This window comes from Vidua macroura, chromosome 3 (assembly GCF_024509145.1).
Source record: "Vidua macroura isolate BioBank_ID:100142 chromosome 3, ASM2450914v1, whole genome shotgun sequence".
NCBI lineage: Eukaryota > Metazoa > Chordata > Aves > Passeriformes > Viduidae > Vidua > Vidua macroura.
Window position 1 is genome coordinate 96,506,923 of NC_071573.1, and position 14,141 is coordinate 96,521,063.

Genomic DNA, 14,141 nt, shown 5'->3' on the forward strand with positions numbered 1-14,141 from the left:
ACCAGATGACCATCAGCACCTTATTTTGCTGGGATGCAATGTGTTTTGGCTGTTGATAAATTTCTACTGTTGGGTTTAACCTCTAATTTGAGAAAGAAAAGAACTGTCTGGCACATAATCCTAGAAAACCACCCTCTGCCATAACTTACAAAATACTATAAAGACTGTATGGTGATTGTATCTATTAGAGTTGAACATAAAGTGAAGAATGAGTTTTCTTTCTGGTTTAGCACTGTGGTTATCTTACTGCAACCAGTGCCTTGCCATATATTCAGTGAATTTGGAAATAGGGTGAAATTCATTCAAAAATAAAATGAAAATTAGTGAGGGGAAAAGTTTTAAAAGAGTTTTTAGGTAGTGATCAATGCAGACTTACCAAGAAATTTAGATTAAATAAATGTGGGCTAAAATCCTGAACTGTTTCAAGAATGTAATTGCAGTGTCTTCAGGGAGGCAAACAACAGAAGTCACCAGAGTGAAGCATCATTGATCAAGTGGAGCAATTGTCTGGGTGACCGATTTTAGTTATCTGGGTTCCAGCTGTGTGTTAAATATATTTTTTTCTCTCAGTAGAGAGATGCAGTTTAGTCCCTCTTGAAGCTGGAGCATTTGCACTTGGCTTTTCAAATGAAGAAAACTATCTCCAAACACAGAAGTAAGTATATGGGAAAGGAGGAGATAAAGGTCAAATAAACCACAACTTTTATATTTGGTATGTCAAGTGTTGAAGTTTACAAAGAAAGAAATAACAGGGTGTAAAGAAACCAGAGCCTCAACCTGTAGTACCCAAAAAGCATCCCGAGGACAAATTTTATGAACTCTGCAAGATGTTTACAGATTCACAACCACAATGATTTTTCAAAAAGAAAATTAAATACTCCTCTTGTTTATTAAAAATAGCATTGTCTATAGACTAGAGGAAGGAACAAGTTACTTTCAAGGGACCTCTTTTAACCAGAGATATATTCAAAACAAGCCCCAGATGTAAATCCTTTTGAAATTCAGGGAAATACAGATCATGGTGAGAATGACTGTTTTATTTTGTTAATGGCTGAAACCTTACTTTTACGACTAAGCTCCTCAACTATTTGCTAATGTTTGAAGTTCAAGTTAAGAGATCAAACTCAGTGATCAAAGTAGCCCATTCCTTAGTTTAATATTAAATCCATGAACCACTCCTTTTTTTCTATGTTGAAGGGTATCAGCTTTAGTGATTTCCTTATTCCCATGAGTAAATTCTGCTACACACCTTAAAGGATGAAATAGCCTATGCACAATTCCAGCAGAGATAAAAGGAACCCTCCCTAAACCAGCACTCATTTTTATTTACATTCAAGGATGACTGGCTTTTCCCCAGGCTCTTACTGAGATGTGAAGCAAAGGGAATCCAGGAGAGAGGTTCTGCAAACAAGGTAGTTTTGTTTTCATGGAGATTGCTGTGACTCACAGAGGAACCTCTTCTCCCCACACAACTCCAGCTGCCTTTGTGTGGTGTTAGGTGTCAGAAAAAAATAATCTCTTCAGCTCAGTTTCAGAATTCTTCTTTGGAAAAGAATAATTTTTATTGATGTGGCCCTTTGTAGGTCTTGTTTCCCAACTAAAGCTTTTTGTTTGGTTGGTTTATTTGGTTGGGGTTTTTTGTGGGTTTTTTGTTTGTTTTGGGCTTTTTTGGGTGCATTTACAACTCACACCTGAATGCTTACTGTGAAAAATCTTCAATTTCGAATCAGGAGGGAAATCTAAGTTAAAAATACTAAAAGCTTGAATGTAATGTGAAAAGTGACAGCTCCTAATTCAAGTTGTTTTCCAAAGGTGCCGAGGAAAGTAGCTGAGATTTTATTCTGTTAAAATAAATCTTTGCTTCAGAAGTAAGAAAAATCAAACCATTATCCAAATGGCCATTAAAAAAAATATAGCCATTATGATTAAAAGAAAATGCAAGCTTTTCAAAATTATTTTAATAATATCTGATTGTTGTTTCAGAAAAACATTCTGGAAAGAACTATGTTCTTATTTTAGTGGGAGGAGGATTGAATTAGCATTAAAACCTGGTCAGTCAGAGGCACCAAATGGACAACAAATGGCCACCCAGAAGAAGAGAAGGTATTTGGGTTTTTTTAGTGGAGATTTAAAAGGTAAGGTAGCGTTATAGTTTAATTATGCCTATCCCTCATAACAACAAATAAGGCATCAGGTAAGAAAAACAAAAATAGGAATTATGCAGAAATGTTAACATGGCAAAGCTGAGAGAAAAGGCCTTGAGAGCAGATTCAATTTGAAAGGAATCCCCCTGGGGCATAAATATACAGCAGAAAAGGGATTAATGAATCTTGACATGCTGGAACCGTAAGAGCACTGCCAAAGTTGCCCTTCAGCTGGGCACAGTAGTCCCTTGGCAAATTTACATCATATTTAGTTAACTGAAGCTGCTTAGTCAGCAAAGAGGTTTTGTGGGTGGGCTTCTCACATGTGTTAATGAGCTTTGACCTGTATCATCCCTGAAGAGGGAAAGAGGTTTGGCTCTTGCCCAGTGTGTAACAACTGCTCAAAAATTTCTCATTTATTCTTTGGTGAGTGAGTACCCACTGCAGCACATTACATCACTTACAGGTGGCCCTAGCACTAAGCCATGCACTTAACGGGGCACAGCTGAGTGCCCCAGAAGCTGGGGGCTGGCTACTGCAAAGCTTATCAGCCTCTTTCCTGTCAGGGGACTGCCCACAGCAGGATAGATGACCTGAAGACAAGTGGATTTACTGGGCTGTTGAATAGAAAGAAAGGTTGAGACTTCCCTGTGTATAAATAGGTAAGGTGTATGTTTAGCTACACAACTCTGATTAGTGCTCTTAGGTGGCTGAAAATTTCATGTGGTCTATTTAGTGACCAAGTACAGCTCACTTCGGCACTTTAAATGAAGCACAATTTCTCTGAACGCTTTGTATAGACAGCAAGGAGAAAAATGTATTTCAAGAGGAAAATTCATCCCTCCTGAAATCTAAAAAGTCATCCTGTATTCTCTGCTTTTTTATGAGCTATGTCTGGAATGAGGACAAGCAGACTTATAACCAGACAGCTTCTGCTAAGTGCCTGAAATCAAGGGGGTGTCACATTGCAAACACCTGTACAATTGCTGTCTGCTGTAATTTGTCAGGTCTGCTAAGTAAAATGATTTTTCTTGTTTATATTGTGCAGTCTGCTTTTTCTAATATGGATTTTATATTATTTTCTCTGTGACTTTCCCACGGTAAGTAAACCTCTTAAGTAGTTTTAGATTATCTATCAAGAGCCTTCCAGTTTAGCAAATGGTACATCTGATTAAAATGCTATTCCATCCTTCTTCCAGTTTGTAATGAAAAGAGCTGGCAGAACTACCTGCAAAGGGCCTAACTCTTTCAACAACCAGGTTCTGCATTTAGTCACTTGTAACTTTTGTCAAATTTTAACTGATCTGACTGAAATCTTCAGTGGTAACTGTCAGGCCAGGCTCATTTTTTTTTTTTTTCTCCTGAAATGTCATAGCAAAAATATTTATATTTCTCAGAATATTCTTCTATACCACTGTTTTGTCTGTATACATTATTTTGTCCCTGCTGAGGAGAACAAAATAGTCCAAATAATTCCATGAATAACTCTAACTGTCCGTGAACTGGAGCAAGAAATGATGTTTCATGGGGTGTAGCTCTGAGTTTAGAGATGCATTCTGCTGTCCTCACAAAAACAGAAGTAGATTGGGCAGAGCTATAAGCCTCTGACAGACTGTCCATTGGACATGCTAAGTGGATGTGAGTTAGTGTTTAGCGCCAGACGTTCACGTACTTTGTGTGTGTAAGTGGGAGCCTTCCCTTCCACCAGCCCTGTTCAGGGTTGTGGGGCCTGGAGCAGAAGAATGCTTGCTGGGAGCAACACCTGAGACTGCCCGTCCTGTTCTGCCAGTGCACCAACTACTGCAAATGCTGCGGACTGAGGAGCTCGGAAGTAAGAAGACTGAACAGGAGCCACAGGGACTGAGAAGGGAAGAGGGCCAGAACACTACTGTAGGAGAGAATGAGGATGGGAAGAGGAAGGTGTCAAAAAGTGGTTTAGGAAGACCTTCTCCTTTAAGGTCAACACAAAATTGCTAAGTAAAAAAATCCTTTGCACTGCAGGACCCACCACATAGATATTTTTTTTCTTTATGTATATTATTATTACATTTAATTGCCACATTTCTTTCCTTGTCTTCTTGGAAATGTCAATGCACTTCCACGCCCGTCATCTTTTAATGATGCCATCATGATGATGCTTATCATTGTCAGTTGTAGCTATTATTAAATGTAGTGAATTTGGTTAGTTCTTCCATACTCTTAATGATGTATGACGTTCTCCTGCTGAATTGCAATGTAGAGCTTATAGGAAAAACTAAGAGATGGGAAACAGCAAAATAGATCAATGGCAGGAAGGGGACAGGCAGATTAAGACCAAATGAACAAACACCCTAAACAACTTAAAAAGCCTACCAAAGAAAAACGGTGAATTAATTTTGACACAAATGCAGCACTCTGTCAACTTACTGTAGCAACAAATAAAAGCATGGACAAGAGTTGACCTGACAAGAGACCTGGCTAGAAATAGATGCAATCAAATACTTCAATGCATTGCATATGCAAAGCTTCTTACAAATCTGGAGTTTGACAGCATTTATGTTTCATGAATAGAAAAAAAAATTCTCTCTGCAAAGTTTTTACCATTTTCAATGTACAGCGCAGGAACACCTTTCAAAAGATATTGCTAGACACAAACTCCTGACAAATAGGGTATTTTAAAAGCTTAGGGCACCTTGAGAATTCAGCTGGCAGTTTGGATCCTTTGTGTTTTGAAGGATGCTTGCAACTGGCTTAAATGCGAGCTTCTGGGTCTGCTCAAAACCAAAAGAGAAGTGGACCAGAGATGGACAAGTGGGCAAATATCCACTGGGAATGATAAGACTGTAGCTAGGGGATGCAGAGATGCAGCTGGAATAGCTCAAAATGAAACTGGCTATAGAAATGTAAAGAATCCAAGAAATGGTTGTTTAAGTACACAGAGAGCAAGTGGAAACAGAAGGAAAATATTGGCACATTATTATATGGGTGAGGTGAATTAGTCACCAGCAATGCAGAAAAGACAGCAGTTCTTGACACTTCCTTCACATCTGTCTTTACCAACACTGTTGGGCCCCAGGCTTTGGGAGCAAAACTTCAGGTTGATGTAAACATAGACTCACCATCACTGATGGAAGAGTTGCAACTGAACTGTTACAGGAGCTTGGCACTACAAATCAATGGGGCCTGACATTGCACACCCGAGGGTGTGAGGAGTGCTGGCTGATGTTGTTGCAAGCCTCTTCATAATCTCTGAGAAGTTGTGGAGATCAGGGGATATTCCAGAAAACTGGAAGAGAGATGGTGACAACCCCACCTACAAAAGAGGTTTAAAGGAAGATCTACAGGCTCTTTAGACTTATTTCAGTCTCTGGGAAAGTTATGTAATGAATCCTCCTGGGGGCGATCACAATTGAAATGAAGCACATGATTGGGAAAAGCCAGCACAGATTGACCAAGGACCAGCTGTGCTTGACAAAGCTGCAAAAGCAAATTTGCTTTTTGTGACAAAGTAACTTGCTTCGTTGAATGGTGGGGGGAGGGGGACGTGGAGTGACAAGTGGACATTTTCTACCTGGATTTCTCCAAGGCTTTTGATACGGTTTCCCATGGCCTCCTTCTAGAGAAATGTGTAATGGTCTAGACAAGTGGGCTGTGTAGTGAGTAGGAAACTGGCTGAGAAGTTGCTTGCAGGGTGGTGGTAAACAGCTCCTTTTCAAACTGACAACCTGTCACAAGTGGGGACTCCCAGGGATCCATACTGGGCCCAAACTTGTTTACAGTCTTTGTAAGTGATCTGGACAGCAGGATCAAGTGTATCCTGATAAAGTTTGACAATATCAAACTGAGTGATACCAAAGTGAACTCTTTGGAAAGGAAAGTCACAATGCAGGAAGACCTGGATAGGCTGGGAGGGTGGGCTGACAAGAACCTTATGAAGTTCAAACAAAATAAGTGTAAAGTCTTGCACCTGGGAAAATATTCCTGAGTACAGCACAGGCTGGGACCTACCTGCCTGTGGATCAGCTCCCTGGAAAGGGACCTGGGGGTCCTGGGGATGACAAGCTCAGTGTAAGTGAGGGGTGCTGCTGTGGCACAGAGAGCCAGCAGGGCACTGGGTGGCATCAACAAGGGCATCTCCACAGGGACACAGAAGTCACTGTCCCACTCAGTGCTTGTCAGGCCACACCTGGAACACGGTGCTTGGTTTAGGCTCACACTATGCAAAAAGATGTGCACAGGCTGGAGAGCTGGAGAGCCATTGCTCTTAATGATAAGTAATTGTTATAATTATAAAATTTTTAATACTTAATAAATAATACTTAATTATAAGTATTTTTATGTTTTTAAATGCTGAAGCTGAGAAATGCCGCTGTTAAGACAGGATGTGATTTCAGGCAAATATTGAAAGCTCTACAACAATTTATGAGAAAATTTGCAGCCACTAGCCTGTGTTTTATAAAGCATCTGTATTACAGAGCTACTGCCTCTTTGGGGGCACCCACCCCAGATAAACCCTGGCGTGAGATGCTGTTCTGTGGTCCTGAGCACCAGGAGGCTTGACTGTAGGGGGCATTTGCAAATCTTCCCTTCAGAAGTTGAGGATGATCACAGAGGATTTTTATGCAGTATCTATTTCTAGCAAAGCATATTTAATGAGAAAAAGGATCTGCATATGAAAAATCTACATCTTCAACCTTCTTCCCTCACATTTGTCATCTCCTAAATGCTTTGAGTGTTTGAGAACTTAGAGGTTCTCTGAGGATCCATGTGAGTGTAGGTATCAGCTTCCAGAAAGCAGCTGCAGAGGGCAGCTCCTGTCTTGATGTTCTTTTGGGGATTTTATTTTTTGGTCTTTTTCTCTTTTCATAATCTGTCTGTTCCCATGCTTACTAATGCACTTGTGCAACTCAGAGCTACGACCAGCATAGAATTTTTGGAGGAAACAACACTGGTAGTGCTCCTTCACCTCAGGACATGTATGTGTGGTAATGGGTGAACTGAGTGAACTTCCTGTGGGCTGACAGCCTTACCATTAACTAAACCTTCCTATGCATAAAGCGGATAGCCTGTAACAAGTGTCATATGTAATAATCTCCCATAACCACTTGATAATTTCTACATACATTCCTTCAGAAGGGAAAAGGCAGTGGATGATGTCCATTGCTTTCCCCCAGCACATCTAGACATTTTGCAAACACAGTGATATGCCCTTGCTGCTCAAATACAAATCCTGTTCTATAAACTTTTTTATCGTTCTTGGAGTCCTACTGTCCTCAGCAAGGGCACAGGTTCACTAAAGAAAAACCACCCTTCTCTACACTTTCATCTCTATTCAGCATTAGCTTGTTAATGGGAAAAAAAGCCTTATAATTTGATAATCTCTTATATATTGCAGCTCTACTAAAATCTTTTTGTACTGGCTTTGGCTGGAATAGAGTTCATTTTTTTCAAAGTAGTTGGTATGAGGCTTTGTTTTTGAGTTGTGCTTGAAACAGCATGGATAATTCAGGGATGTTTTCCATTCTGCTGAGGAGTACTCACACAGAGTCAAGGCCTTTCTGCTTCTCACCCCACCTCACCATTGATAGGGCTGGGGGAGCACAAGTTGGGAGCTGGGTGGGGACTGACCCAAGGGATATCCTACAACATATGGTGTCATGCTCTGTATACAGAGTTTGGGGACGAAGAAGAAGGAGAAAGGGGGGACATTTGGAGTGATGATGTTTGTTTTCCCAAGACACCATCACTTGAGCCCTGCTCTCCTGGGGATAGCTGAACACCTGACTGCCCATGGGAAGCAGTGAATTAATTCCTTGTTTTGCTTTGCTTGTGAGTATGGCTTTTTCTTGACCTATTAATCTCCACCCACAAATCTTCTCATTTTCACACTTCAGATTCTCTCCCCCATGCTGCTGGAAGGGAGCAAGCAACTCTGTGGGGCTGAGGTCCCGACTGCGGTTAAACCACAACAGTTTTCCTTAGTAAAGGGAATTTAAAAGCTACATTAATGTGTTTGAAATGGGTGATCACTGATGTAAATAAAAGTGAGCTGAAGATGGGAGCAAGAAGACAGTTTTTGATCTGAGAAGGCATTTCTGCAGGTAATTTCCACCGAAGTCAGCACAAGCACATTCTCTCTCTGTGCTAAGGAGCAGGGTTGCAAAATCCAAGTATATTCTGAGAAAGTCCCTACTGATCACAGCACTAGAAATTATGTTATCCATAAAAATCTTCTTAAGTCAAATATGGGGACGTAAGGGTCTGCTCAAGAACTAAACTGCAAAGCCACAGTATAATAAGCAATTTACATTTCATTTAACCTATTTAATTTATCTATCTACTGATTGCATGCTTACATGCCTTCCAATTCATTTTCATACTGCTGATAGGTCACCTAATTTCACATTGGCTTCTCTTCCTAGCATAGACTCGTTCTTGAAGCATAGCACACTTAATCCTATGCTTCAAGTCCCTCCTGATAACTCTCTGTTTCCATTCTTTCCTAATGCAAACTCCTTGACAAAATAAAACTATTAACAGACATTTCTGTGAACAGGCAATGAAATGTTAAAAACCAGAAACTTTCGTTGGTACCTTTGATCATAGGGTAGGATTCAAAATTCAATGAAATTTATGACATTTTTCATTGGCTACTTAATTCTGCTTCATAAGTGTGAATGTAGGAATAGGCATACATTTAAATTCCAGACTACATACCAGTTAGAGAAGATCTTTATTGATTTACCAGTCCTTGTGGATCATCTCCAGTGTCCAATGATACCAGTGCAATGACATCATGTGTACAATGTCAAGAGCAGCTCTAAGAAATCTTTACCTGAAAAATACCTTTCCTAATAGATATTTGATAAATTCAACATCTGGCATCATTTTCACAAGCCAGTCTGCTGTTCATTTCCAGAGCAGTACAGTTGTTTTAATAACAGCATATTAACAGCTATCTAAAAATGGAAAAATACCAAAATCTTGGAGAAGACATAAAGGACAACTACACATGCAATGAATGCATATATATGCTTAGAGAAGTCTGCCAATAGAAAAATATTTCCACTGGGGAGGAAAAAAATCCTAATAGGACTACAGCAAGGTGTACTGGCAAAAATGAAGACATTAACTCCTTCTTCCTGAGGAGCTTTTACTGTCTCACTTAAAGGCCACAGCCCTACCTTCCCCCCATGCATGCTGAAACCAGCTCTACCTGCAAAAGAATGTCCATAAATCTGGTCTCACTGTGTAACTGGCATAGCATTGATTCTCTTCAGAAGGTGAGAATTTGAGATTTAAAGCCATGGCTGTATAGCAAGATGCTATTAGTGGCAGAAGATGAGACCACAGCCTGTTAGAATGGATACACCTGAAGTGAGGGAATATTTCATCCTTATGCAAGAAAATGAAGATTCTATGATTTAGGTGGGATTGAGCTCCAGATTATGACACCTAGGTTTAAACATCTGCATGTTTTGACTATGTGTCAAAGCTGCCATGGAGCTCTGGGGCCCGTTCCTTTAACAAGACCAGCACCCCTGTAGATCCCCTGCCAGGAACATTCAGCTCTCAGCTGTCATAATCAAAGAATGGGGTGTATCACAAGTCTTCAGTCATTTTGGCCAACCCAGTACGGCTATATTGCATGCCCTAAGGACACTTCAAATGGCATAAAGTACCTGTTTGTAGGCAGGGGAAAACACTCCCTTTTGACACACTCAGTGACATTTATGGTACAACTGATTAAAGTTGTACCATAAAAGCCTTCCACTGATCCTGGAAGTGGAGTAAATGCATCCTACATCTCGTACAAGCAGATTCTTAAGGTAGGTGAACTGTTCTGATGTTCAATCCTGCATTCAGAGTTTGATTCAGTTGTGCGTATACAGGCATGAAATGCTATTTGAGAAGATACATCTGTAAGGCTGATAAATATTACACTGGACCTACCTTTCTGAGCAGCAGCTGGAGGCCGTATAAGTAACCCAAAGGCATCTAAAATGGCTCCATGTGCTTTTCTTTGTGTGAGTAAATGAACCAACCACTTTTAACAGCCTTAAGAATTCTACAAGTACTAATAATATTTTCAAAATAATATGGCTTGTTATTAACATTACCACTGCATATGGAAGCTTCAAGAAGTTGTTCAGTTTGCTCACAACTTAGAATACTGGCCCTTTGTTACATCAAGACATTTAATTAGAATCAATCTCCTTCATCAGTCTTTTAAAGCAACCTTTCATCTTGTGGTACTCTCCTCTAACAATAGATCTTTTTGCCCAAAAACTGATCTTATAAGGTAAGCCATTTACAAGTCTCTGTTTCTACTTATGATAGTGGTACTAAAAAAACACACACGGTTGCTTTGTAGCTAAATGTCATATTTAGGTTACTCTATTAGTTTTTTTTTTTCATTAAAGCATTCCTTAAAAGAAAAATCTAGCCACAGTTTTCCCTTTAAATTGTTAAACTTAGTATCAGTACATTTCTTTTAGAAGTTAGTTATTGTTGAAAGAATTTTCTCCTTGAAACCATTAATTACTATGTGAATACTCCTTGCAAGCAATCTCCCAGTAATTATATTGTACCTTTTAACTAAAGGTAAAATAATTTCAAAATTTTAATGACAGATCTCTCTGAGTTAAATAAATGTTGCACCATAATGAATAAAGTAAAACTGAAATATGAACACTAATACTAGTATTTTACTGAAATTCAGAAATTTAAACCCACATGTGGTATCTGCATAAATGGTCAGTTTTGCATCCCCTGCTTCCTAAAGCCTCTGGGAGCTGCAGTCTGTGTAATACATTTGGCTACTCAGGTAACATCTCAGGTCAAGGACCAGAATCCCTTCATGGTAGATACCATAAAAGACCGAGTAGAAAAACAACTCTGAGCCTAAACAAGAAATAGAAACTATGCGCACAAAGTCTGGAGAGGTTGAAGTAAGGATAAGGCTTCTGAGTGAAGCTGTAAAGGATCGTCAAAGAAAGAATCAGAGGAAATAGTTACAGGCCAGAGAAGGAAGAAGTACACTTTTCACCTCTGTATCTAGAACTGACTACAAAACAAGATCAAATTGGTTTAGCTAACTAAAGGGTACAGAAGTTCAACTGAGGTCTGCCTGGAGAGGGTGACAAATTAGGGACATCAACTTGACATATTTGAAGTAATAGAGTTCTATATTAGCGATTATATAATAAGAAATTTGCTCTGACATTATAGTCATTTTCAGGCCTAGATTCCCAGCCAGGGCTCAAAAAAATCCTTGTTTCTTCATAATCTAATATCTAAAATGGCAGTAGGTTTTATCCCTAATAGACTGGCCACTTTCTCCTCCTTTTACAAGCTATGAAAATTATTATCATTGAAGCTCTCATATTTTTGCCAAGTTTATGAAAAATCAAGCTTTGTATTTCTTTTGTCAAATATTTACATTCCATTAGTTTTAAATAATGTTTGGTATTCTACATATATTGTTTTCAACAAACATGTTCACTACCAAATGAATAGAAGTATTTTGATTTTATGGAGCTCTTTCCTAATATTCTTCAGTTCCATGCTCTGATGTTTGAGAATCAAGAATGTGTTTGGCATCACTGAAAATAAGGTGAACTCAGATATGTCTTACAATGTCTACCCCAAGGTAATTTTAATTAAATAAAATTACCCCAAGTACAGAAATATGCAACAAAGCAATAGGAACTTACAGTTACTCTCATGCATGATTTTTCCCCTAAAATTTTCTGTATGTTATGGATTCAAGTGCGGGTTTATATCTGCATACATAAACTTGCGTGTCTGGATTTCCAGTTACCAACAAACACATGTAAAGATTATTTTTTTATGTAATAATGAAATTCAAAAGGAACAGAAAAATGCCATGAAAAAAAGCTGTATTTTAAATCTGATTTAAATAATAAATATAAGTGAAAAACTTAAGTCATAGTTACTCACCTACGATGAGTAAGAAAACTACCACTGACATGTCCTGAGCCATCACATCCTGGTGTTGGACATGACATTCCTTCCGTCTTCACTGACTTCCAAGAGAACTGTGAGCCATTTAGGTACCCATCCTTTTGCCTTTTGGCAGCAAGAGGACACCCTGATGCACTGCGATGGGACGCGTATTTTCCAGTTATATGACCCTGACCATCACAGCCAGGAACTGGACATCTGTATAGCAGATAGATGAGATAAACTTTATTATCTTGCCATTATATACCTGGTAGCCTCTACAACAAAGTCAAAATAAACCTGACACGAAAAGGGAAGAATAATCCTACACTGTGGTCGCAAAAATAGTCAAGATACTCTATAGTGGGTAAAATTACAAGCAGAACTTTACAATTTGAAGGAAAAAAAAGTTCTCTGATAAATTCTAAGGAGGCTAGCTACTGATATTATGCAATTGTAACAAAAGGACTGAGATATGTATTTGAATTGCAGGTGTTTATCACAGTAAATATCACAGTGGAATTGAAATATTTGCTACTGAGCTCTGACCAGCAGTGAAATTGCCCATAAAACCCCTATAAGCGTGAGATACTACTTCGTATAATTCTTGGTACATTTTATTTATAGGTATGGAACCCAAAGAAGACTTGTCTGAAGTCATGAAAATGTCATGTATACACAGTTATCACATGGTCAGAGCACCTCATTAGAAATGCTGAGCTCCTTTAACTAATTTTTGAATAGGGGTGATGATATGAAACTATGTGCTACAGCCCAGAGACCAATGAAGGCTGTATTCATCTGATGGTTTTCCTTACTTGGGAATCTCCCCATACATTTGCTCCGTATACTGCTCTGTATACTCTATATACTAAAAACCAAATAACCAAGGTTAGAAGGAAAAGGTTAGAATCTTCAAAGTGAAACGTTTAAAGAAAAGTACTTTTTTTTTTTCAATGTGTTGCTACATAACACACATCTAAACTAAAGGCCAATTACTTCACTGTTTGTGAACTAAAATATTCCTGCAACTCTCCACTGAGGATCTGGTCCTGAATGGTCCAAGTAGTCACTAAATCCACCAAGTTCAGCAGCCACTGATATCAGAGTGCCTTGCAGGAAGAAACCAAGACTTACAGGTAGGCATTTGTTTCTCTTGCAAACTGCATGAACAATCAGATTGGTTGCAGCAGTCTCATATAAACACTCAATCCTCTATTCCCATAACTACCTTTATTTAGCATATATGGTTTGCCTGTAGTATGCAAACAGATTATTAATTTTCAGATTATTCTTCCGAAAATGAAGAATTTAAAACTATTTCTAAATTACAGATGATTGCATCCTTGGCTAATGCTGCATCCTTTGCTGAAACAATCAGCACAGAAACTAGATTTGCTCATAGAAATCAATGTGGTCACCTGCCCTTGGATAACTATCACACAATAATATTTATGCCTTAAAAACCACTGAAGACCTATATAAGACCTATAAAACATACAAAGGCCCTTTGACAATATTTGTTCTCACCTAATTGGCTCTTGGTCTTCTTTGTCTTCCTTACTTTGTGCTATCCTGATTCCACTTTTCTTTGCTCGTGGACAGCCTGAAAGACTGTGTGAAAGAAAACATTTTAGAATGCAATTTCTCATTTTTGGGCACACTTTACAGGAATACACTTTCTATCTGAGAAACTGGCAAAATAGGCAATCCTGTCCAGTTTCCACAGGCAAAGCTCAGGTGGTTAAATAAGGAGAGTTGCAGCAGCCACACAAGGGGGGATCTGCACGTGTGAGTCTGTGATGCAGGACAGGACTGCCGGTGCTGTGCACTCCATACACACAGGAACGCCCCCAGGAGTCAGGGAAGGCAGCTAGTAAACCCTCTGCCTAATAATTCCTTCGGCTGACTTAGCAGCAGCAGTGGCATCTTTAATAGGAATAGAAGCCAGTGTTTCAGGGCTGAGACACATTATGTCCCCTATGTCTGAGAGGGATGGAAGAATAGAAAAAACAGGAGTATCTCTTTGTTGGACTAAAGATTTTTCTCAGG

General features: G+C 39.1%; 1 protein-coding gene across 1 annotated transcript in view; it reads right to left on the reverse strand.

Annotated features, from left to right (window-relative positions):
* The window catches only part of MYT1L (myelin transcription factor 1 like), a 220,952-nt gene that overhangs the window by 15,475 nt on the left and 191,336 nt on the right, over window positions 1-14,141 (reverse strand). The window contains exons 16-17 of the mRNA XM_053973564.1: window positions 13,620-13,703; window positions 12,087-12,308 (exon numbers count right to left, since the gene is read on the reverse strand). Coding sequence (XP_053829539.1) covers window positions 12,087-12,308; window positions 13,620-13,703 — 306 coding nt within the window. The remainder of the gene's footprint in view (window positions 1-12,086; window positions 12,309-13,619; window positions 13,704-14,141) is intronic.